Source organism: Heliangelus exortis, chromosome 19 (assembly GCF_036169615.1).
Source record: "Heliangelus exortis chromosome 19, bHelExo1.hap1, whole genome shotgun sequence".
Classification (NCBI taxonomy): Eukaryota; Metazoa; Chordata; class Aves; order Apodiformes; family Trochilidae; genus Heliangelus; species Heliangelus exortis.
Window position 1 is genome coordinate 2,064,232 of NC_092440.1, and position 25,985 is coordinate 2,090,216.

The 25,985-nt window shown below is 46.5% G+C and overlaps 2 protein-coding genes across 11 annotated transcripts in view; one reads left to right on the forward strand and one right to left on the reverse strand.

Annotated features, from left to right (window-relative positions):
• The window catches only part of ASCC2 (activating signal cointegrator 1 complex subunit 2), a 31,562-nt gene extending 18,487 nt beyond the window's left edge, over positions 1-13,075 (reverse strand). For 2 of the 5 annotated variants that reach the window (XM_071762747.1, XM_071762744.1), the window contains exons 1-6: positions 9,014-9,133; positions 5,458-5,557; positions 4,242-4,400; positions 3,720-3,890; positions 1,941-2,070; positions 7-74 (exon numbers count right to left, since the gene is read on the reverse strand). In XM_071762747.1, coding sequence (XP_071618848.1) covers positions 7-74; positions 1,941-2,070; positions 3,720-3,890; positions 4,242-4,400; positions 5,458-5,557; positions 9,014-9,042 — 657 coding nt within the window. In that variant the 5' untranslated portion in view covers positions 9,043-9,133. Of the gene's footprint in view, positions 1-6; positions 75-1,940; positions 2,071-3,719; positions 3,891-4,241; positions 4,401-5,457; positions 5,558-9,013; positions 9,134-13,057 lie in introns of those variants that run through there. The other 3 variants (XM_071762746.1, XM_071762745.1, XM_071762748.1) reach the window with 3 other exon arrangements.
• A 4,600-nt stretch (positions 13,076-17,675) lies between these two features.
• Positions 17,676-25,985, forward strand: part of MTMR3 (myotubularin related protein 3) — a 78,948-nt gene continuing 70,638 nt past the window's right edge. For 3 of the 6 annotated variants that reach the window (XM_071763559.1, XM_071763562.1, XM_071763564.1), the window contains exons 1-2: positions 17,677-17,832; positions 18,495-18,538. The gene's annotated coding sequence lies outside the window, so the exon portion shown is untranslated. Of the gene's footprint in view, positions 17,833-18,494; positions 18,539-19,694; positions 20,145-25,985 lie in introns of all 6 variants that reach the window. The other 3 variants (XM_071763560.1, XM_071763563.1, XM_071763561.1) reach the window with 3 other exon arrangements.

A 25,985-nucleotide genomic window follows, 5' to 3' on the forward strand; every position in this document is an offset into this window, starting at 1 on the left:
CAGTACCTGGAGGACAGTGTGCAGGGTTTCATCCAGGTCACTGTAGTAACTTGGTTGCTGAGTGAAGATATTTTCTGAGAAGAGAGGGGGAAGGACATAATTTCCCATTAGTTCAGACATTCATGCACAGGCACCAGCAGATGTACCTGTCTGGCTCCTGACACCCCCTCCAGACCCAGCTGAGAGCAAGGGCATAAGCTCACTTCCCAGGGTCTGCTCCTCTAAAGCTGATCCATCAACTCCTCAGAGCAACTGGAGGACTGGTAATGAGAACATGCTCATCAGAGCAGAGCAAATGAGATGGTAGATGATTCACACCCCAGAGGCTGAATCAATGAATAATGCAAATACTATCACTAAACATTCCTGGTTCCTTTATTTGACAACTGGAGTTTGACTTTTAATTACTGATAACAGTTCAGCATACACTGGAAAATGTTCTGCAGAATATTTCTTGAAGGTAATGAGGCTTTAGTAATACCTGCTATTATATTACTAGGACTTCATTACCTTTAGAAAATACCCCACTAAGTAATGGCATACCATAAATCCTCCCCAAGTAAGCACAGAGGCTGCCTATTTTCCTCTGAATTACTGTTCAGATTATGAAAATTAACTGAGTTCTCCAGCAAGGACAGAGCACAGGGAAGAGTTACAAGACAGGCTTCCAAACAATTCATACCCTGGGAAGAAGCTCAAGTTGATCAAGTTATGAATTACAGCCCAGAACTGCTCGTGCCTTTACTTCCATTACATGGTGACAGTAATCAGGTGAGTAAATCATTGGTCACTTGTGTGTAGAGTTACTGCACTGTACTCTGAAGCACATGTATAATTCAAATGAGGTTGAATACACAGAATATTTTAAGACACAGATAATCTATAATCTAAGATTGACATCTGAAAGGCAACCAGATCTTGCCATGCCTCCTTCCCACCTCTGAGGCTTGACAGATGAATTGAGCGTGGAAGTTACTGAGAAAGGATAAAAATCAAAAATATAAATGTTTAGCTAAGCCTTTCTGGCCTGGAAATTTGGCTATGTCACATGTTCTCTAATGCTGCTCCTGTTAGTCAACTTGGAAATGGGACAAAAATAACTACAAAGAATGGAAAAATGTTTCATTACATGGACTGCAGACCAAGTGGGTTAGAATTGAGGAAGAAGAGCTCACTTAATCCAAGGTTAGGTACTCTTCCATCTGTGCTCAGGCAGTTAGAGATCACAGGCAGCTCCCTTGTGAAGAGAGCACAGGATAAATACAGCAGCTAAACCAGGATGCCCTCTCTTCATTACACAGACTCTAGCATCCTAGAGATGTTACCTAACATGCACTTTCCACTGAGTCTGTACAGATACAGAGAAATCCAGGGATAAACCCAGCTTCAGCAACACCCTGAAGTCCTTTGTGGTTGGAAGGCACTATATAAATCAATGCCTGCATTAAAAGGTCAAGTTCACCCACTCCATAAACCCATGATTATTTCACATTGCAGCTTTTGCTTGGCTCCCAGCTCTGGGAACACTCATACAGGTACCTGGACTGCACCCCATCTCCTATCCCTCCTCCCCCTTGCCCAGGAACTGAGTTGTTTGCCCCTTCTCTTCTCCAGCAGGATTTTACAGAGCCCTCCCAGTCCTCTGAAGAGTGGCTGAGGACCCATTTAACTGGCATGGGAAACAACTGCTAAGGCACATCTGAGCCTTGGCTCATGCCCAGTGCCACAGGACCAGCTCAGCTCAGGTGAGCAGCAGGCCACAACACATTCCTTGACATAAGTCACAAGGAAAAAGCAATTCAACCTACAACTTCACCTAAAAATTCCAAATTCTAGTTGCTACTGAGCAGTTTTCAGAGCAGTAACCCCACTCATCACTTGCAATTATACCAGTAAGCAAACACCTAAATGCAACAAGAAGTTCCCTGGCTTTAACTAACCAATCATCTTCTGGAGCAGTGGGCCATTTCCTTTTCCAAAAAGCACACAAAGATCCAGAATCTTAGGGATGTCAAACAGGAAGTTATTGTAAATGATTTCTCCAAAGCCAGAGGGAGTGATAAAATGATCCTACAAAGAAAAAAAAAAAAAGAAAAAAGTAATTTACAGGCTAATCCCTATCTTGCTCTGCAAGAATTCCAACATTAGAATGACACCTGCCAAAACATTTCTCCAAGCAACTGTGCTTACAGCAGCTTCTGCAGCCCCCTCCATCCCCGTGGTCCCAGCTCCTTGTCACTGCCCCTGGCCACCCCCCAGCATTCATTACAGGCCCAGGCTACACCATGAAAGGAATCAAAAGTTCAAACCAAAAGCCACCAACAATTCATCCAGTTCCCAGCTCACACCATGGCCAAGTGAACAGCTGAGCTGACACACAAAGGGCTCAGCTCAGGAGCAGGAATGAGGAGTGAGGCACAGGAATGGCTGAACTGGCTGAAAAAAGGCACATGAGATCACAGCCTGAGGTTATTGGTTTCCTGGAAAAGCAGAATCAAGGCTCCAAGGATGACTCCACCAGTAGGAAGAAAACCCAGGGATAGCAGCCCTACAGCTGTGTCAAAACTACAGGACTCACAGAACTGAAGGAATTGCTTCTGTAATTCCAGATGACAAAAATTCTGTCATTTTTAGCACTGAGAAGCAAGCTAAACTGTGATTCTGGATTTTCAAAAGACCAATTTGCCTGTGATATCAAATGTTTTGAGCCACAGTGAAGGGTGTGTGAAGTATGCACATTCCCCCAGCTAAAGCAGAGGGATGGGGCTTTGTGCTTGGGAGGTTCAGTTTCTAGAACTCCTGCTGCCTGCCTGCATGACAACAAGCTCTTCATTCTCTTCAAACTACACAGCTATAAAATAAAATGGTTTCAAATGTTTGTGTGCCTCATTGGCATGGTAAGATTTAATCAGCTCCTGGGATGAAAGACACCATAGAGGTGTCATATTTTTGCTGAAGGGGTGCCAGCTGCAGGTTCCAACATTCCTTCTACCTTTTCCTGTCCCAGCCCTCCAAGACCTTTCCCTCAAAATGTCCCAAATGTCCCCATTGTGATAATCAAAGGGAATCACCTCAGCACTAAGGAGCACATGGTGAACCCATGAGGGTATGGAGGAATCAATTCCTAGAACACAAGGTGCTTTGCCCAAAAGCCTTTTGAAAATACCCCAGCTGCTGATTGGAGCTGCACTCCCACAATTAAGGCCAAGCACATCTTTCAATTACAAGCAAAGAAAAGTCATTTAAAGCAGTTTCATCCTGGGTCCAAAACTTGGGGAAAGTTCAAGGAGAGACAAATATTAGCACAAATCACACTGCTGCACAGCACAGGGGAAGAGGCTCTGAGGGAGCAATCAAGGGGCTGCTGAAGCACCTCTGCCCCATGCAGCTGCACCAGAGCCAACCTGCCCTTTTTTCCCCACTCTTCCAACAATGGACCACACCAGCACGCAGGGCTGACCTGCTACTACTCAGTTGATTGCCTGGATCTCCCTCCTAAGAAAATTTCCTTTTTTTCTCCTAAGAAATCATTGCATAGCTCAGATAGTTCAGGTCTGAGTGGTTACCATCTCCATCTAAACAACACACTGATAAAAACAGCCTGGGAGAGGAATGCAGCTGGGACACGCAAGGAAGAAACATGATTAAATTTCTCCAGCTGTCTTTTTTTCCCCTAAGCTACATAGCCCAGAACACCTGCAAGGCAAAGAAATATTTACCTTGGACTCCTTGTGAGTGGACATTCTGAGGAAAGTCAGGAAGACTCTCCTGTGAAGACATCTCTGCATGTCATTCACCTCAGGATGGCAATCCCACAGGGCATCAAACTTCCGAGGGGCATAGTGGAGGTAGGAATCCAGACATTTCTGAAGGGTCTCATCAAACACCACCTTGCACGAGGAGAGAGAAGAAAAGGGAAAGGAGGAAATGTCACACGTTCCCAGGTTGTGCTCCCAGGCAGCAGAGTCCCCTTTAGAAGCAAGCAAAAATGTTCAAGAGTGCTAAAGGGATTCACACGTGCATCAAACACAAGCAAACTCTTAAAATCCACAATGAAAAAATTCTAGAGGGAAGCAGCACTTCCTTTGCACGTTAAGGTGCAGTAATTAAAACTAAAATGCTTGACAAATGACATAATGAGCCTATCCAAATCCTTATGGAAAGGATTTCAAGTCAGTGGCTTTCACAGGCACCTAGGATTGTTCATGCTTTTTCTCCAGTGCTCACAAAACAATTATTACCTGGCACCAAAATTTCTCATGAGGCAAAGCCAGAAGCCAGTTCAGGTCATCTGCAATGAATTGTGCTCTCTCCAAGAATTCTTCCACTAAAGCAGGGTCTCTGACAGAGGGTGGGGGTCTGTATAGCACAAAACACCGATCTGCTTTTATTTCTGGGCGCTGCAGAAAGCCAGAAGACTGCATTAAAACCAAGTGACAGGAACACCCAGTTACCATGTGCACTGCTCACTGGATTTTAGGAAACCACCACAAAATTCCACTTGAATAGCATTTGACAGTCAGTTCCCTGGTAACTTCCCATTTTCTAATCTTTCAAGGCAGCAGGCAGATCAGTGGGGCTGTATTCTCATTTATCAGCAATATTTTCAGCCTTTCCTAATAAGTTAGAAGTTGCTCCTTGCACCCTATTAACCACAAGCCCTGCAAAGCAACCCTTCCACACCTCCAAAACAAAAGCAGCAGCTGAAGGTGAAACACAGCCTGCACTCTTTTTCCTCCAAACTGTTTTTTTCACAACCCTCCACAAAGCCAAGCCAACATGACCACCATATACAGAGAAGAAACATGTCCCTGCCCTTCCTGAGGGTGACTGAACAGGCTCTGCCCAACACTGCCACCCTAGCATGAGAATCCTGTTGAGCAGCAGCTTGGAGCTCTGCCTCAGCACACACATGTGCCATGGGTCAACCTCCTCGACACCAACAGCACATCCCACTTTTGCAACATGCCCAGGAGAAGGCTCTCTTCCCACCTTTTTTTTCCTGACAGAAGAAATCTGTGGGTTTAATTTCCTGATTTCACAGGGATGAAACCACAGCCAGGAGCTCGTGGGATGCAGTAAGTGGACAGATTTATCCCAGTGCTATAGGTCAGAGCTGAACTTCATGTAGTTTGCAACAGCTCCCAAAGCATCCCCTCTATTGCAGCCAAGTTCACACTGCTCACCAGGCTGTTCCTTGAAAGAATAATGAGTTCTGGGGGAATATGATTTATTACAGATGTTAAACCCAGTAAATTTTCATTTACCCATCATTGAAAATAATTTCTCAACTATCTGAATGCACTAAAACACCAAGAAAACAAATTTCTTCACCAGCTTGGCAAGCTGACCAAACTTCATCATGCCCTGCCCCAAGGACTAATTTCACCCAGGCCTAAATGTATGACAATTATTTGTTAAAGGTCTCAACTGGATTTTAGGAAAAACACAGCTCACCAGTTCTGGTAAAGTTCTCAGCTTCCCTGTCTTGGGATCCTTTTCTGTCAGCTGGAGTTTATCCAGTGGCAATGCTGACATCCTGATGACTTGTTCCTGTCTTCAGCAAACAGAAAACCAAAAGCATCACAGGGTGACATTTACAAGGTCAGTGAAGCAAAAGCACAACAAAAGAGGCTCCAGCCTCACTGTCACACACCACACACAGTGCCTGTAAATATATTTATGCAAAGCAATTGATTCACCACCCAAATGCAAAGCCCCAAGTGAACACCCAAGAGCCAGCTGCACATGCCTCAAAAGAAATCTGTAAAGCACCTTCACCCCTGTTCCCTGCTGAGAGGCCAGAGGTATCTCCCAGGACACCAAAAAGCATTTGGGGATATTGTTTAATATGGGAGCTTGTTATTTAAATCTGGCTCCTGAGGAGCTGGGTTGCACTCTCTGCTTTGGCTTCCCTTTTAATGCCTGAAGTTTATCCCCTGACATAAACTTTAGAGGCAACCAAAAGCCATCCTGCCAACATATTAGTAAAAGGATATTTTTGGTGCCAATGTGGCAGAATCACTCAGTACTCAGACAGCTAAGGCACACAGGGTGAGCCTACCAAACACAGCCTTCCTGTGCCCTGCCAACTTCCCACCTGCTCACAAAACCAGATTTTATTCTATGACAGCATTTTGAAGCTCAGAGACACCTGAATTAATTTTCTGAAATAAACTGTAAGTCAAGCCTGAGGGTGAATCAAAAGAAACTACTATGTGCACTGTTCAAAAAGTTCAGCAATTAAAACTGCAGGGTTTTTTTGTTTTTAAAATGACAGCTGCAGGTTAACAGAGTTTTTAATTTCTTGGGGGTTCATAGTACAATGATTTATGTGAAATGGTGCCAAAAAGTTATGCTCTTAAGATCCAAGATCACAAGTCTCCTTATATGAATATTTGATGGTAGTCCCATTGCCTAGAATCAGAATCAGAATTAGAATCAGAATCAGAATTAGAATCAGAATCAGAATTAAAGAATGAGAATTAAAGAATGAGAATTAAAGAATCAGAATTAAAGAATCAGAATTAAAGAATCAGAATTAAAGAATCAGAATTAAAGAATCAGAATTAAAGAATCAGAATTAAAGAATCAGAATTAAAGAATCAGAATTAAAGAATCAGAATTAAAGAATCAGAATTAAAGAATCAGAATTAAAGAATCAGAATTAAAACCAGAGCTGAACATTTGTTCCTACAGCTGAACAATACTGATTCAGGAGCAAGGTCACAGGTTAGCCAGCAAGTAAAAGAGAAACTGTTTGAGCTCCAGAGAATGTGTCACCTACAGACTTAGGAAAAAATTGCATCATCCAGCACTTTAGAGTTTGGATTTTTCACAAAAAAAAAAAAACACAACCCTGAAAAGCACCACACCAAAGCAGCACAAATATATTGTCCAGCTCACAATATAATTCTGTCATGCCAAGGGGGTTTAAGGATCAGAATGTAGAGAAAAAGAGTTTTCAACTTTTTTTATGCTGAACAAATTTCTTTAAAACCCACACTTTTCAACAGAATAAGGCAAAGTGCTTTCAGGTTCTCCTCATCTATTTAATTTGGCTCTTAAGAGGTCCCAGAGCCATTCTGAAAACTGCAGGTAGGAGCATGTTTGCAACAAGGAAAAAAAAAACCAAATCATCAAATGCCTCCCCTGCAGCCTGCCAAGCATCAAAACCCTCCAGACCAAATCCAAAACACCTTGAAGAGACAGAACCCCCCTGGGGTGGGGGTACTACAGTGGGGGCTTCTGTAATAAGCTGCAAAAAAATCTCCCCCCTTAGCCCAGAGAACCAATGCCTGCTGGTTCCAGCTCCACCAGCCACAGCCAGGTGAGGGTGAGAGCACATATGGGGCAGCAAATTAAAGAAAGGGGAAAAAAAAACAACCTGCAAAAGACAAAGAGCAACTGCAGGGAGAGGAGATGGGGGAGCAACAACTCTGCAGACACCAAGGGCAGGGAAGAAGGAGGTGCAGGAGGGGCTCCAGCCATGGGAACAGAGATTCCCATGAGGCAGGGAGCCCATGATGGGAGCAGGTAACCCACTGGCAGCCCATGGAGGTCCCTGGTGGGGCAGGTGGATGCCCAAAGGAGGCTGTAACCCCATGGGAAGCCTGTGCTGGAGCAGGGGCAGGGCAGGATGCAGTTCCTGAAGAACTGCAGCCCTTGGGAAGGAGTAAAGTTGAAGAAATTCATGGAAAAGTCTGTCTGTCTCCCATGGGAGGAACCCCATGCTGGAACAGGGGAAGAGATTAAGGAGTCTTCCCCTAGGAAGGAGTTTTAGGAAGGGACCTCAGAGCTCATCAAGTCCAACCCTTGCTCCACTCCCCCCGTGGTTCCCAGCCCATGGCACTGAGTGCCACATCCAGGCTCTTTTGAAATATCTCCAGGGATGGAGAATCCACCCCTTCCCTGGGCAGCCCATTCCAATGGCTGAGCACCCTCTGCAAAGAATTCTTTCCTAATATCCAACCCAAACCTCCCCTGGCAGAGCTTCAGCTCTGCCAGGGGAGGTTTGGGTTGGATATTAGGAAAAAATTCTTTAGTCCATGCCCTCTTGTCCCACTGATATCAGCCCAACCCCCCCCCTGGCTCCAACCTCCTTTCAGGGAGTTGGAGAGAGTGATGAGGTCTCCCCTGAGCCTCCTCTTCTCCAGCCTCAACACCCCCAGCTCCCTCAGCCCTTCCTCACAGGACTTGTGCTGGATCCCTTCCCAGCCTCCTTGCTCTCCTTTGGACCTGCTCCAGCACCTCAATCTCCTTCCTGAGCTGAGGGGCCCAGAACTGGACACAGGACTCGAGGTGTGGCCTCGAGCATTATTTCTCATTACCCTTCTCTGGTTTAACTCCTAATAAATTAAACTAATTTCCCCCAGGTGAGTGAGCTCTCCCTGTTCTTGTCTTGCTTTGTTGGGTACCTGGTGTCCAGCCAGGATCCTCTGAAAAATCCATCTGGAGAAGAGAACAAACCTGAGCATGGAATTTCCTCCACACAGAGAGCCATCCCCACTCACCACTTTACCTTTGCACCCCAAGAGCTCTACCCTACACCACCGTGCTGGGATGAACTCTCCCTACTCTGTGACCTCGGGCATGCAGCATAAAAACCAAAGAGCCCTGAGAACGAGCCCACCAAGCCAGGCTTCTGCCAGGCCCCTGCTTCCACAATGCTCTGGCCCCTTGGACACCCGGGGGAAGGTGCTCAGGGACCGGGGGGCAATGTTGGGACAGCCCGGGGGAGGTGCTGGGGCTCCCCCCGTGCCGGGAAGGGGCTCGGGGAGCCCCTGGAACGCTTCAGCCTCAGTTTCCCCCCGTCCCCTGAGTGCCTGCCGCGGTCCTGCACCCAGCACCCCTCCGCCTTCCGGGCCAGGCACCCACCGGGGCTCTGCCCACAGACTCCCTGCACCCCCTGGGCAGGACCCTGTCCCCGGTCCGGCCGCAGCCGCTCTCCCGCCGCCCCAGACCTCCCTTCCAGCCCCGTTACCCGCCCCCGGGCCCCGCCAGCCCTACTGACCCCCAGCCCCGGCTCTCTGCCCGTCTCATGCCCCACACGGGCCCTGTCACCTTCCCAGCCTCAGCCGCCGCTGCACCGGTACCGGCCCGGCCCGCCGCCTGCTCCGCGCTTCCGCCACCAGCAGCCACTTCCGGGACCGGGACGGAAGTTCCCGGTGTGGGCGGGGCCGGGCGGAGGATCCGGAACTGGGGTTCGGGGGGTTCGGGGCTCGGTAGCGATGGGGATGGTGCTGGTATGGGGAGCAGCGCGGGGATGGGGGCACAGCGGGACCCTGGTGTGGGATTGGGACCGTGGTGGGAGTGATCCGTGGGCTCTGTGTCGGTGTGAGGCCGACACCTCGAGTCCTGTGTCCAGTTCTGGGCCCCTCAGCTCAGGAAGGAGATTGAGGTGCTGGAGCAGGTCCAGAGAAGAGCAAGGAGGCTGGGAAGGGATCCAGCACAAGTCCTGTGAGGAAGGGCTGAGGGAGCTGGGGGTGTTGAGGCTGGAGAAGAGGAGGCTCAGGGGAGACCTCATCACTCTCTCCAACTCCCTGAAAGGAGGTTGGAGCCGGGGGGGGTTGGGCAGATATCAGTGGGACAAGAGGGCATGGACTAAAGCATTTTTTCCTAATATCCAACCCAAACCTCCCCTGGCTTTAGCTCTGCCAGGGGAGGTTTGGGTTGGATATTAGGAAAGAATTCTTTGCAGAGAGGGTGCTCAGCCATTGGAATGGGCTGCCCAGGGAAGGGGTGGATTCTCCATCCCTGGAGATATTTCCAAAGAGCCTGGATGTGGCACTCAGTGCCATGGGCTGGGAACCACGGGGGGAGTGGAGCAAGGGTTGGACTTGATGAGCTCTGAGGTCCCTTCCAACCCAGCCAATTCTAGGATTCTGTGATTCTATGAGTGGGGTGTAGGGAGGGTCGGGCTGTGACCCCGTCCCGGGGGGTCGTGTCGGTGTGTCCCCGGGTCTGTGTGCCCGTAGCCCCGCGGCAGGAGCGGGCTCACCCCCGGGCTGTCGGTCCCTCCCTCTGGAGGGAGCCCGGGCAGGCCCTGCTGCTCTCTCCTCTGGGCAGGCACTATCGATCGGCATGATAAATGTCGTGACAGGAACCTGCGGTTTCCTCCGTTCTTTCGCCTTAGCTTCTGAATGGCTCCTTTTCAAATTAATTATTTCTGATTCCTGCTTCTCAAACCACTGCTCCAGGCAGGCCCTGGGGCTGGGGGCTGCAGCACCCACATCATGTGCAAAACAACCGACCCCAAACAAAACTCTTGTGATGGTGTCAAATCCAAGGTTTGCTCTGGTTGTTGAGCAGAGGGTGAGGTTTGGCAAATGGAACATGATTCCCAGGCATCTTGGAGGGTTAATTTGCCCTCTGTTTCCAGCCTTCTTCCAGAGCAGCTGTGGCAAGAGCCCAAGTGACTCCAGGGGCTTCAGATCTCTCCAGAAGCTGTTTTGAAAAGCACTCTTCCTCTTACTGAGGTGTTTTTTTTGTTTTTTTTTTTGTTTGTTTTTTTGGTTTTTTTTTTTTTTGTTGTTTTTTTTGGGTTTTTTTTTGGTTTTTTTTTTTTTTTGTTTTTTTTTTTTTTTTTTTTTTTTTTTTTTTTTGGGTTTTTTTTTGGGTTTTTTTTTGTTACCAATTCTGCATTACCTGTTTGCTTTCCTAAAACATTGGGAACTATTGGAACCTCTGCCACAAACATTGGTGATATTGACTGTGTATGTGTAGCCCAGTTAGATATAATTAAGTATATGCATTACTTGTACAAAATAATCTGGCAAAGTAATAGAAATTAAGCAAGTCAACCAAAAAAAGGGCATCTGTTCACCTGTTTATGACCTGCCAAGCAGCTTTAACACTTCATTTGACAGTAAAAGTCAAATCTGAACTCTGAATTTCCCTCATCACAAGCCCCTGGCCCCAGGCAGGCAGGGGGACAGCCAACCCTTGCTGCATAGGGAAGGCAGAGCAGGACAAGCAGCTTCCAGGCTGCTGGAAAATCCTGATCCAGAACCAGCTGAAGTTACCAGGCTTTGGGTCAGCTCCTCAGCAGGGAACTTCTCCAGACAAAACCTTTGGGAAAAGGAGCTTTAATGAAAAGGATGCTTCTTCAGTGTGATTCCTGGAGGGGAGGATGTCACAAGTCAGGGGTTGGGAAGAGCACCCTGGTTCTGGCAGCACTGTGGGGGTTTGAGAGATCCAAACCAATCATGGAATGTTAGGTTGGAAGGGATCTCAAGGATCATCTGGTCCAACCCTTCTACCCACACCTCCAATAATCTCCTTGGCTCTGTTTGGGTGGGAAGGAGGCTCCTGAGGCAGCTGCTGGGGGGACACAGAAGCAGCTTTTTCATTTCCAGCAGCACACAAAGCACCCTGAGGAGGATGGGAATGCTGGAGCAGCCCCTTTCAAATATATTTGAAGAATAGAAATAAATGAAAGAGTTATGAACAGATCAGAGGAAATGTCAGTGTAATAATAATAATAAAATAAAAATTAATTTAAAAAATTAATAAAAAACAATAATAATAAAATAAAGACAGAACCAGAGCACTAAATTGCAAAGTTGTGGAAATTGGCCATTATATTTTCTAAGCAGCTGCAATACAATTAGTGTAATAATGATGAATCAGTATAGCCCTGGGGTTTGCAATTATTCAACCCAGCTCCAACATTTTCCTTTTTTCCATTTTGCCTCAATAAGATACATTAGCTTATCAAGGACTAATGGAAGTTTTAAGCCTTTCCCTGCATGTTCTTCAGAGTCACAAAGGTATTCATTCCCCTTAAACTACTGACCTGAGGGACCCTACAGCCATTTATTTCCCTTTTCCATTTCTCCTCAAAGTCTCTTCTCATCATCAAAAGCATCACTGGATATTTTTTATTTTGGTCACTCATGAAGGACATCAGGGATGACCTGAGATACTTCTCAGTTGTGCAGAGTGTCTCAGAGTCTGCAGAGGGACAGAGCAGCAGTTCCCCTTCCCTCTGAAGCACTGGGTGCAGCCATCACCTCCCAGTGCAACCAAGGAGTTGCTCAACCTGGGAGGGTTTTTAGTGGTGCAAGTTCCTGTGGGTGGGAACTCCCTCCCTGAGGCTGAGCACCAGGGTGGGTGCAGTTCTCAGAGGGTCACCAGCATATTGCTACAAGATAACAGAATTATCACTGAAGGTCACCAGGGAAAAATAATGTCATTTTCTGAAGCAGCTCCTCTGATCAGCAGTTTAGCCTCTCACTGCCCTGTGGTCCCCCTTTATACAGCAGAGGAATAACTTGTAAAGGACTATAAATAACTATCTAACTTGGGAAGAAGGAGCTTAAGCCTGCTTGTTAATTAAAAACATATATGTTTTACAATTATTAATAATTAAAGAAGAAAAATAAAGACATATGTATTATTATTATTATTATTATTATTATTATTATTATTATTATTATTATTATTATTATTATTATTATTATTATTATTATTAAAAGCATTTTTCATGCAGAATTGTTGAAGCAACAGCTTCAGGTTATCTCAGTTAACTTTTCCAAAGCAAAGATGTTCAGTATAAAATACCTATTTTTCTCTCACTGGGCAAACAATATGGGTTGCTAATCTTTTAAGTGTAAGAAAAATATACAAGTAGACATAAAATAAGACATCCAAACACTGCCTACATAGAACTGCTGGTGTATCTTCAAGATAGCAGCATTCTGCTCAGGCACTTGTTAAAAAGAAGGAGAGTAAAAGGAGTAAAACATCAAAGTCAGATAAGAGATGAAAAAAGAAACAAAATGGAAGAGGAAGGATGAAAAGAGCTGCTTTTGGGTAAAAAACTGGTAAAAAAAGACAGTTTGGAGTCCTGAGAAACTACCCCTCATTTAATGATCTGACTGCTTTTACAGAATCAGGGCTCTGTGTGGTGTTTGTTTTCTTTTAAGGCATTTTAAACTGTTCCATCAGTTTTTGATCATAACAGAAACAGCCCACAAAATCTAGGTTGGGCTGTTTGTATTCAGAGAGTGGAGTGAAATAAAGGTACTGGAGGGGAAGAGGGGCAGGGCAGTACCTGACACACGTTGGGTTTTGCAGTTTCTCACAGTGCCAGCTCCAGGATCACACCACACACGGACAGGATGGGCACAAGATCCGACCTCTGTGGGAAGATGTTGAGAAGGATGGGGGTGAGAAGATCCAGGATGCTGTCAGCCTCACCATGTGCCCTCCCTCAACACAGCCAATAATTCCAATGACATTTAGAATCATGGAATCCCAGAATGGGCTGGGTTGGAAGGGACCTCAGAGCTCATCAAGTCCAACCCTTGCTCCACTCCCCCCGTGGTTCCCAGCCCATGGCACTGAGTGCCACATCCAGGCTCTTTTGAAATATCTCCAGGGATGGAGAATCCACCCCTTCCCTGGGCAGCCCATTCCAATGGCTGAGCACCCTCTCCAGAAAGAAATTCTTTCTAATGTCCAACCTAAACCTCCCCTGGCACAACTTGAGACCTCTTGTGCCCTCTTGTCTTGCTGAGAGTTGCCTGGGAAAAGAGCCCAACCCCCCCCTGGCTCCAACCTCCTTTCAGGGAGTTGGAGAGAGTGGTGAGGTCTCCCCTGAGCCTCCTCTTCTCCAGCCTCAACACCCCCAGCTCCCTCAGCCCTTCCTCACAGGACTTGTGCTGGATCCCTTCCCAGCCTCCGTGCTCTTCTCTGGACCTGCTCCAGCACCTCAATCTCCTTCCTGAGCTGAGGGGCCCAGAACTGGACACAGGACTCAAGCTGTGGCCTCCCCAGGGCTGAGCACAGGGACATTTGAATGTCTTTCCTGAACAGGTTTCCCCTTTTCACAATAAGCCAAGCAGGAACTCAGTGACTGGGTCTCACCCAGTAGGAAAGGTTTGGTAAAGACCTGTTTGGTCTTCATGGTCAGTTCTCAGCTGTTGGTGGCAACTCTGGGAAGGATGACCCAGAGCCTCGGGACTTGAGCTGTTGGAAGCTCTGGAGTTCTCATGTTTCAGCCCAGACTTTTCATGGCCATCGGATACTTGTTTGCTGTTACATTAACATCACTCTGACTCTTAAGGGGGATGTGTTTACTGCAGTGTTTACTCCCTGAAGTTTCATAGACAACAACTGTATTTTGGGTGAAACAAACGATTTCAAGGCTCTTACATAAGAAAAACTCAGGCTTAGTCTGCAATTCTTCTCCAGTCACATTTTGTGCCCTTTGATTAAAAGTGACCAGAGCTGCATGCATAGTGCCAGAGAAGGTTGCAGCAGAGCTTTGTGTAATGGTATCAACATTTTTCCCTTCTCCTGGAAATATCTGAGTTGATAAGTGCTTTTTGTCAGAGCTCTTCCTACTGGGAGTCTGCAGTCTTCTTGAGATCAACAAAATACACGCAGATTTTTCTCTTCTGTCATTTCCAGCTGTTGTGCTCCCAGCTTGCAGCAGAGATTCTTATTAGTAATTCCCTAGTGCATGACCTTGTACTTTCCACTATTAAATTTCATCCCATTTTCAATAGGCCAGCACTCAGTGTTATCCAGCTCTTCCAGCAACACAGATATTCCCTGTGTAATGATGGTGCCTCCCAACTTTGTGCCATCAGCAAATGCCATCAGCTCACTCCTACCTTTGTCCCAAGGCTTGCCTGAAAAGTATTGTGCAAGAGCAGAAGAATGTAAGACATGGCTGGCTGGGTCAGCCTGTGGTCCCTGTAGTCCAGGACCCTGTCTGGGAGAGGGGGAGTCAGTGGTGCTGTTTAGAGAGCACCAGAGCCCAGCCATGCTCTGCTTTCTTCCCACACCTGGTGTATGTTTGAAGTGACTGTCCTACCTTGTCTGTCTTTTAATACCTTATTAAATTCAGTCAGATTAAATCTATTGTACATCCATTGTCTAGAAAACAATTACCAAAGGTATAAGCTTAGTCAAATGCAATCTATCTTCAGTAAAGCTATGTCACATTTTACTTTCTGTTCCACTTGTCTGTCCCCAGCTACTTTTTGCATTACATTTTTTCCCAAGCTTTTAATGCTCTTGAGGACAGGTGTCTAAATGACTGGATTGATTTTCTTCCTCCTGCTTGAAACTAGCTCATGCTTTGGAAGCTCCTTGGCAATTCATTACCACCCTCAGCCTGACAAATTAAAAACTTCATCCTGGATGAGTGAGGATATAGTCCAGGTCTGAGCAGGATGTAGGCTTGGGAGCACTTTGTTCCCTGAGCTGTGTCAGAGTCTCACAGGCCTCACTCTCCCTTTGGCACAGGAATTTTAATTTCCATAAAATAATTCTTATTAGCTATTATCCTTTGCCCCAAACATCATTATAAAGAGAGGGAAAAGTAATTTAATATGGGCCTATACCTAATATTTATTAAAAAATAGATTGGAAGACAAGACATGGAAAGTCTCCATGGAATGTGTTTACCCACATTGGTGAAGACAATACCAAAGAAAATTATTTCTGTCAGTGAAATAAGCAGCTGGAAACACACAGCTTTCTCTGTCAGAGGGATGGCACTGCAGCTAGTTCTCCCTCTTTAAAAACCAGAAGGAACAACCAGCAGGTTCTGCTGTACAAAAGCCCTGGGTCTCCAGGATTCAGCTTCCTGAAGTAGGTCACATTTGATCTCCATCCAGGCATAGTGCAAAAGGCAACCATTTAATAGGGAGTTTTCAAAATGAATATTCTGCTTCCTAATGCTGTCAACACACATCCTTTTCAGATACACCTATACCAGCTGAACATTTTTTCATTGCTTTTGGGTATAAACAAGCCCAGGAATCCTGTTTTTCCGTTCAGTTACCTGTATTTCTTCCAGAGTTGTGCTGAAGGTACATATTGACTTTCAGACCACATTTGCATTCAGGTGATGGCTTGTTGTTGGAAAAAAATCCCTTAGAGGAGCTGATTAATTTCCTTTCAAATGTTTACTGTCCCTGACCAAGGGAGCAAAACTAGAAAACAACTCAGTGCATGGCTTATATCTGAGTTTCAAGACGTGGGATCCAGTATTTTGTATTGTTCTGCCTAAACATTAATGCTGCCTCTAGCTTAAGCATGACTTACTGACAGCCTGAAGCCCATCTGTTACAATGACAAGCCTTGGACTCAGAGGGAGAGCAGTGTGGATAACTTAGGAGAGCATTTTATAGTTCCTTGCAAGCAAGCGTTTCAGATCAAGACAAACATGAGGAGCAGGTGGAAATATCTCTCACAAGTACAACCTGACCTACATACACTATTGTAAATTAAGATATGTATAAAAAGAAAGCATTAATGATCCATCACAGTTGCAAAAAAACCCAGATATAAATCTTGCTGCAGAAAAGGAACTCAATTGCACAAGGCTTAGCTAAAGCTTCATTTTGGAAACAGCAAAGTTTCCTGCCAGCTGTACCCTGCTACCTCTGACACTGCTGCTCAAGCTTTTCTGGTGCTTTTTCTGGTGCTTAATGCTCATACCCCTTTTGCTTTATCGCTTGTCTCTCAGTGTCCGTGTATGTTTTGGCTCTCATGCCCTGCACTGGCTCTCTGCTCTCCATTACCTCATGCTCTAGGAGCTGCAGGCTGCTCAGGGTGGCTTGGACGGTGCCTCCACTGATGGCACAGGGCCACACATGTTCTTACAGCTGAGCTGAATGTCACAAAAGCAAAGGATGAAAGCCTCAGCCAGGAGGTCTTGTGCACAAGAGTGGCTTTAATACTCACACAGTGTTCACCCATGGGGTGCGTGGGCCTCGCAGGACTTCTGAGGAGGATCCCATGACTTCAGACCTCGCTGAGAGAGGATGCTGTCGGTGTGGGCAACCCTTGGCTCGCAGTGCTCCAACTCCAGCCTGCCCCAACCCATGATTTTCCTCACGGGTTGACTGAGGCGGCCAAAACCTTCTTCGGAGACGCCATCTGTACCACCGCATCGCACCTGCCCCCCCCAGCAGAGCCCTTGGTTGTCGCGGACCGAGCCGCAGCCAGCTGCGGGCGATCAAGCAACCTCGGCAGGGTTATGAAAGGGAAAGAGGGCAGAGAAGGGGCACCTTTAACCTGCTGCGGGAAAGCAGCCGCTGGGCTCTGGGGATGGCCCCGGGTTCGGGTCAGCCGAGCCCTGAGGTGACTGCGGCGCTCCCATTCCCTCCGAGGATCCCGAGAGCCCTGAGGTGATTGAGCTGCCCCCGACCCTCCCCGAGGGTCCAGGGAGCCCTGAGGTGACCGCGCTGCTCCCATTCCCTCTGAGGGCCCGGGGAGCCCTGAGGTGACTGCGCTGCCCCCAACCCCCGCGAAGGTCCGGGGGGAGCTGAGGTGACAGCACTGCTCCCCCCAAGGATCCCGGGAGCCCTGAGGTGACTGCGCTGCTCCCCACCCCCTCTGTGGGTCCGGGGAGCCCTGAGGTGACCGCGCTGCTCCCATTCCCTCCGAGGGTCCGGGAAGCCCTGATGTGACTCCACCGCCCCCCCCAGCCCCCGGAGGGTCCGGGGAGCCCTGAGGTGGCTGCGCTGCTCCCCACCCCCTCTGTGGGTCTGGGGAGCCCTGAGGTGACCGCGCTGCTCCCATTCCCTCTGAGGGTCCGGGGAGCCCTGAGGTGACTGCGCTGCTCCCTCAGCGCGGGGTGAGGGGATAGCGGGAACGGCCCCGCCCCGCGGAGGGGGAGGGAGGAGGAGGCGGTGGTGGTGTCGGGCGCGCGCCTGGCCCCGCCGTGCCCGCGTCTCGTGCGGCCGCCATGTTGTTGTGGCTGTGAGCGGCGGCGGAGGCAGCCCGGAGCCCAGCGACCCCGGCCCAGGCAGGAGGCCGCGCCCCGGGAAGGGGTGTGGGGGGCTCCGCGCCATGCCCTGCCCCACGGTAAGGAGCCGGCGGGGGTGTCCGGGTTTGTTCCGACGTTTTGCGGGGTGCTGGGCCGGCCTGCCGGGCCGGGGCCTGGGGGAAGGAGGGCGGCCGGGCTGTCAGCTGTGGGACCGCGGCCCGGCACGCCCCCTCGGCCCGCGGGGTGAGGGGCAGCGGCGGGGCCTCTGTGCCTGCTCCTCGGCTCCGCTCGGCCGAGGCCGTTGCGACGGGGGAGGCGGCAGGTTGAGGCGCTCGCCCCGCAGCGCGGCGGGGGATGGCGGCGGCGGCGGCCTCCTCCTCCCCGGCAGACAGCGGTGCCGTCCCGGGCGGCGGCGTCCTCGGGCCTGCGGCTTGAGGACGGCGCGTCCCTTGGGTGAGGGACGGAGGGGGTGAGGGGGCTTCCCTCCTGGCTGCTGCCGTCCGGAGCCTGTGGGCCTTACCTGGTGCCAGCCTCCTGCCAGCCCGTCCCCGGGGCTGGTCGGTTCCCCGCCGCCCGTGCAGCCCAGCGCAGGGATCGCCTGACACCGCAGGCCCTGTGTTGGGCTTCTGCTGCTGTGCTGTGGCTGTGGTGTCAGTCCTGTTCGACTGTCCTCGTGTATGTGGGGCCAAAATTCCTGTTCCCTCTGAGTGGGTCTTTTTAAGGCTTTTTATTTACCTTTTCCCTCTCTTTCTCTTAACAGTTCTGTTCCTTTGATGGGATCTGAACACATGTCACCCTTCCCTGGTAAGCAGTGGGTTTTAGCCCCCTCTTCCTGTTCTCCCCAGCATGGAGTTTAAATTTTTGCATGGTAGTTGTTCCCTATTCTGTTTGTTCTTTCAGGGAATGTTGTTATATTAACAGATGAAACCTTGTGTTCTGTCTCATTTCTCTGTACAGGAAACTGGTTTCTTTCCTTCTGGCACACACTTTCCTCACTGGGGGGAAGGTGGGGTATGAGCTTGCAGCTCTTGCAGACTTCAAGTCTGATAGGTGCTCTTCTCCTGTGTGCTTCACTTGTTTGTTTTGTGTGATGAGCCCGTGCAACCGTGTGCAATAAGGCTTTCTTGTAAAAGAAAAGAGTTTGTCTAATGAATCATGTCAGGTAGTGCTGAGTGTAGAGGTACAGCTTGGCTTTATGGTGAATATAAAGGCATGTTTAAATGCCAAGGTGAGTCCATTGGAAGGGATGGTGGTGTGACTGAAGGAACTATGGCAGGTTTCTTGTAGTTCCTGTAATGCTCTGAGCCTTAGATAAACAGCTGAGGTGCATTTCCTCTGTGATTAAAGTGTGCGCTGTAGTGTTTGAAAATTAACTTTTTTTTTTCTAGTGGAGGTGAAGGAGGTTTTCTGAAGGAGTGCTTGTGGTAGCCTGAGGGGAGGAGGCTGACATCTGATAGCTGCATGGCTTCAGCTGGTACTGATCTCAGTGGTTTTGGAAGATAGAAAAAAATGCTTTCTTTCATAGTACAGGAAATACTGTGAAGTGTAAGTGTTGAAACTTTTCTGCAGATAAGGCAAGGCGGGGCATGGGATTCAGTGACAAGTGTTCTGTGTGTCTGCTTTTGAATTTGGGGAGGGGCAAGTGTGAAGAAGCAGTCCTGTTGAGCAGTGGTGGGTTTTTTTGAACACTTGCTTTAGAAGGTGCTCTTGTCCTACTTTGAATTATGAGAGTTATGCATTGAGGCTCAAACTTGGTTCTCTTTCTGGCAGTGTTATATGCACCTATTACTGTGTTAATACCCATTACAGTAACTGTCTGCACTAGCAATTATTAAAACATCAGTGTTAGCCTGCTTAGGTAATATGCTATACAACCCACAAATGATACCAAGCAGGTGAAATAGGTCAGCTTGGTAAGCTCTCATATATATTCTTTTTTAATAAAATTGGCCATTCACAGCTGGAGGAGATAGAAATGGAGCATGCCTGAGATTCTGAAGAGAGAGGATACAATATTTTATCTTGGATCTTATTCCACCTACATGCAACCCAGGATGGTGGAGACAAGTGTGTTGTCAGCCTTTCATGAGTAGGAGGAATGTGGTTGTGCAGTGCTGTGCTGGCAATTAACCCATAAAAAGGAGTAACTTAAAGAAAGGTATTGCTGGAGTAATGGGCACAAAGCTGAGCAGTCTGCAGTAACAAAGGAGAAAGTGTCTCCACAGACTGAACTGGAGGAAATGGATTAGGATCCAGCATAAAGTTTGAGATCTTTTCCCTTGTAGAGATCAAGGGGATGGGATGGCTGTTCCTGTTCTAGCAATTTCCTTCTGGGAGCTGTAACTGGATATAATGGGAGACAACTCTTCTGCCTGATACCAGTGGTGTCTTCCAGAGCAAGTGACTCCAGGTAGTACATTAGAGCTTATTGCATATTGTAAGGGAGAATGAAAAGTCCATCCAGATACTAGAATGTCCACTTGTTTCATAGTTACATTAATTGGCTGAATCAAACTAATAGTTACATTTCTTTCAAAACAAGTACTACACTGTCAAAGCCATAAGGTGCAACTCTTCTGCATTTGTTGCTAGTTTGAGTAGCTGGTGGTACAAAGATCTGCCTGTTAGATCCCATATGTGCTTTAACTCAGAGTTGAGCTTTGTGATTTACAGTTCTAGTTCTCTTCTAGATAATGGTGCCATCATTTCTTGGTGCTTGTCAGGAAAGCTTTAGGCCAATACCTAGCACTCAGCTGATGCTGTAATTCTTGTGAATTAACTGGATTGATAAAAAATGACTACTTTTGTGGGGCTTCAAAATTTCTGGGTGATTTACTTGCCTGTGTTAGGTACCTAAAATTGAAGCTAGTGCTAGTTTAGGAATTTGAAATACTGACTTTTTTACTGAGGCTTGCTGTGCCCTGTAAGGAACTGAAGATCTTGACTCCTAATGCACCACAGCTGCTACCTTGGATGCTTTAATCCCCAAGGGTGCAGGATTGTTGGCTCCAGGTGGGAGTGTTGATTTGCATGCATGTTGGCTTCTTGTTTCTGCTGCATGTGGGATGAGCAGAGAGCACAAACTGCAGCATTGCTTAGGGGCAACTCTCATTTTTCAGCATGTGGTTGATAAATAACAGGAACAGCAAATACTCCATCCCCTTGCTTTGGGCTGAACAGTTGAGAAGGACTGAAAGAATGTGCTTGATATCATAGAAATCCAATTGTAAGCTAGAAACTGAGTAGCCCAGACTGGTTCTTCCCCTTGTCTGTTTAATCCTTTCTGGTGGTGGTGTATAAGAGGTGGATGCCAGCAGGCAGTAGTGATTCTGGGAGGTAATGTTTTAACCCAAAAGGAAAGCCTCCAACCAGGCTTTGCTGGCCAAATCTAAGGGGAGGAGCAGCCTCTGGTATCAGGGAAGAAGTATGGCATTGGTTTGAGGAAAGCAGTGGTATCTCCCACTTCTAGTCTGTTGGGAAGAGTCTGGGTGGTGTTGGGGGACTATGAGCCAGAGGTGCTCTGCTCACCTTTAGCAAGCAATATGCCTCTGAAAGTGTGGTGAAACTGCAGCTTCGAGTCATGCAGAGTGAGCTGGGGAGGAGGAGCAGAGCAGAAGGCTTCCTGGAACGGGAATTGTAATGGATGAGCTACTTTGGGAGTTTCTGATGGCCACCAGAAAGCACTGCTTTTAAAAGCTTAACTTTCAAATACAGTTGCTGATACGTAGCTTTACTTCATCTTCTGAAGCTTCTCTGACTGGAAGCTTAATCTGAAGTTTAGAAAGCAGCAGTGGTTTTGACATGTAAATATGAATGCAAGGCAAGGTGTTAACAGGAAGCACGTCCTGTATGTTTTAGTGGAGGGGTAGCTGAATACTTAGGAGATGTGTGCTCTCTCAGGAGTGTTACAAAAAGTAGTTGCAACAAAGTAAGCTTGGTATGATCCGGTTTGAAGATTTTTGGAGTGTGTGTGTGTGTGTGTGTATATATATATATATATATATATATATATATATATATATATATGCATGAGTGAAGCAACTAATGACTTGTAATTCCTCTGATGTATCTGATGGAATCCTTCCAACCTCTGATAAGGGAAAAAAAGAACCCCAAACAAACAAAAGCAACCCCCTAAATATGACTGCCTTAATAGGTGGTTGTTGTCCTTCTCTGGGGGAGTTTGATTTCATGACATTTTGAAGCTGGATGGCCTTTTAAGTGATATTGCAGCTAAACTTGTCCAAGCTGTTGTATTGAAGTATTGCTACTTCTGAAAAAGTTAATACTTTGAACAAGTTTCTAATGGAACTTAATTTTAGAGAAATTAGTCTGTTATTTTTTCTCTTTACAAGGAATGAAGTGAAAAACTATAAAATGGCATTGATGGGATGGCTTGGGGACAAGCTCTCACCCAAGTGCCCAGTCATGCCAGTAATGAAATATGTCCTGAGGAACATGCTAAAAAACCTTAGTGCTAAATTTTTAAATTTTTTTTAAGAGAAGTTAAACCAACAGTACTACACTGCAAATACTCTAAAAATGCAAGTTTTTAGAGCAGTGTTAGTTGAAAGTGGACAGAACATCAAAGAAACAAAGGCCTAGAGATTGCAAAGCAAGTTGTCTTTTGCCTTGCTCAGCTCATCTCAGTGTCATTTGCAGTGATCACTGGGATGCACTAAACTGGCCAAGGTGGAAATGAGGTTGACTCTGCAGTTGATGGCTTTCATCTGAGATGCTTATCTACCCAAAGCTTTTTTCTTCATGGAGTTATTCTCCAGGGTGTGAACAGCATGGTCGTGGTCACCTTCAGCTATTATGTATCTCCTGAAGCATCAGAACTAGTGCAGTGAAGCCTGAGCTTATAATGGCAAATCAGCTCAAAACTTGCATGAAATCAGAAACTTGGTGTTAGTCCGTGGCTCCTTGTGAAGAGCTGGGTGTTGGGAGGGGCAGTCAGAACAGACAGCAACCCTGACTGGGGTGTGTTCTTTGTAGTGGGAGCTGCAACTGGAAATGTGCAAATGTTTGAACTTTAGAGACTGCGTGGCAAGGCTGCCACTGGCCTCTTGGCTTCCACAGTGTGGCCTAACAGACAGTGAATATTCATGTAGGAAAGACTTGTCCAGGTGCTTGAACTTTGGTTTTGCTTCTGTCTTCCTTCTGTTGTGTATATTGGTCTCAGACTGTATGCTGTGTTCTGCTCCAGCCAGTCCTAGTCCCATCACTCCTGCACTTTCTGCAGAGTGACAGTTTCCATAGGACTGGGTCGGGCTCCTTCACACTCTCTGGGGTGGTAGCTGGTGTGCATTTGTGGGAGAGGAGAGCTGGAAAGCTCTTCTGCTTCTTGGGCATTCATGGCACATGAATGTTGATGCCCTTACAGTACTGTGTCTTCTCTTCTGAGAGAGCTTTGAAAGAAGAAGCTGTGAATACATTTAACTTGGCTATAGGAAGCATTAAATGTGCTTTTCAGCTTGTTGAATTAGGTTCCTGAGAAGGTTTGGGCTGATCAGTGGATCTATTAGATCCTGTAAGGTAAAAATCAAAGTACTTGGGTTTTTGAGCTGGGCCAGTTCTGCTGACATCTAGTGACCTCAAGGGTGAACATGCTTATGAATATTGGATGTCTTCAGCTGGGTTTTTTTTATATTGCTTTAATTTCAGAGACTGAAATAGCACCTGACTGCTGCTGTGTCTAGCAGATGAGCAGGATCCTTCTCTCTCAGGTCCTGCTTTGTGTGTCTTTTACTGGAAAAAAGAATGAGCAAATGCTTTTCATTTTCATCTTGGCTTCCTACTTTTTAAGGAAACACTGTCAAAGTCACTGCACCTGTATGTGCTTCTCCTGTGCTCTGAGTACACTGTCCCCATGGATAAGACTTCTACCAAAGACTCTTTTCTGGTCTTACCCTGTTTGAAGAGCATGGGAAGGTTTACTTTGAGAAAAACCAGTAGAAAGCTGTACCTCATGCTTTAGGTGAAGCTTCTGAAAGCAAAATAGTTTAAAATAGAGATCTCATATAATAAGAGTGCTGGTCTGTATGGTGAGGTGCCCTGTGCACACAATTTAAATAGTTTTAAATATTTTTGATCTGGCATTCTACAAGGTTTAGTTTCTATAGTCAGTGGGAGGGAAGTAATGCACTTTCCATTCAACTCCACTTCCCCCACTCAGCTCCAGTTGAATTTGTGTAGGGAGACTGCTGCATTGCTATAATTAAATCTTTGTAGTTTTTCTTTATAATACCAGATATTTATGCACTGGTATAGTCATTACTTAGAGAAACACTCTTAGAACAGTTTGTCTTTTTGTGAGCCTCATTTGCTTCTCCAACTTTGGGACTCAAAACCAGGGCTGTAGTCAGGGCCTTAATGTTGTAGTGTCACCTCAAAGGGCAGAGCTTTAGGAAGAAGTCAAAATAGTTTCTCTTTTGCTTTACCTGGAAAAGAAAGCTGACTCCTGGGTCAGCTGGGAAGAGGTGGCATCTTGTGAGAATGAAACTGTTTTCTCTAGTGCTTTCTCCACTTCTGGGAAAACTTTCCAAGCACCTGTGTGAGGAAGGAACAGAAATGCCTGCCTGCAACTTCAGAGGTGCAGACTGAAAGCAAGGTGAGTTTGGTTGGCTTTCTTACTGCCCTTGGAGAGTGGAGCCAAGGCAGGACTTGCCTGTGGGGCATGTTGCATCCAGGGGTGGTGTGGATCACAAGCCTTCCAAGTCCTCTGAGTATGACTCCTCAGTTTCTGTGTGGATTGAGTGTTCTGTGCAAGTAGAGTGCTTTTTTTTTTTTTTTTTTGATAGTTTCTGTACAGTTGGTAGCAGGATTTCAGGAAATAGCTGGGAAAATCAAATCTTTCCTTGAGTCTTTCTGTCATGGAGGGTTTAGCACCTCCAAGGTCAAGGGTAGACTACTAGAATTTGATTTCAGTTACTTAGTTGTTAGATACTGCAGATGAAAGTACTGAAGAGCTGTGAGTGAAACTGAAGGCTGATTGCAAGAAGTCATAAGGAGAGATCAGGAACAATTTATTTTCACTTCTGTAACACTGTAACCACTTATGACTGTGCAGTTTTATTGTATTTAACATCTTATAGTAGATATTCATGGGTAAGATAATTTCCAGTACTATTGAAGACTCAATTTTGGTGTACAGAACAGCTTACAATGATCCAGTCTACTAGTGGAGGTAGTATTAAGCTCTGTTACTCTTAGGCTACCTCTGTGTGCTTTCAGAATGAGTTTAAATCATAGAAGTGATGCTACCTGCTCATAGAAGTGGTTGCAGGTAGGGTTGGAATTAGTGGAAAGTGTTCCCCTGAAATTTCCTGTCTGGTAGTTAGGAGGGGACCAGCAGCCTGACTCCTTTTCTCTGCAAGTAGATGAGGAAAGGGAGGAAAGCAGTTGCTGTGGCTGTCTGATTTCATCTCTTGTACCATAATTGACCTAAATGTGTACCTGTGAAAGCTTTGCTTACTGCATTGCTATCTGTAAGCTTGTAATAGCTATCATTGAAACTTCAACCCGAGATAAAATGAGATGCTGTGAAGCTTTGCTCTTTGTAATTATGCTGCTTGTTGCTTTGAGACCTTTTCAGACCTAGTTCTGGACTTGTTGCAGCTGAATACTGACCTCAGTTTTACTTGCCTCCAGCCTTCAGTGTCTTTAACTTTCAAAACTACTGTTACCAAGGCTGACTTTTACTGTTCTGTGGGTTCTCTGTGCATTCAGGCTTTCAGAAGAGCCAAAATGAGAAGAAAACTCATCTGTATCACAGAGCAGCTTTGCTTAAAAGTAATGTGAGGAGATTGCTCTACCATTTTTAATCAAAATTTGCTATGGTCTGGCTAGAGCAGAAACACCTTTTTAAGTGTTGTGAGCTGATGGCTTTGATTTTATGGTTGTATTTGAGTGTTCCTATTTCCTTTTTTCATTTTTGAGAACAAATATGCCACTGTAATGTAGGTGTTGTTGAACTTTTGATCCTAGTAAACTGACTAAAATGTCTAAGCTGATGGTATTTTGAGGTTATTTTGGTTATTTTTCCTTTAATAAATGGAAGCTGGTGAAGTGTACTTAATGTAAACTTGCAAGTTTATTGTCTCTGCCTGCAGACCTTCTCCTACTTTGTATCTAAGCACTGCATGTTTTTTTTTTAAGCTTTTCATGCAATTAATGACTGATCCTTATAAAGCAAATGTTCATCTTTACAATTAAGCATTCCTGTTTGTTAATTGTATGGTGATTTGTG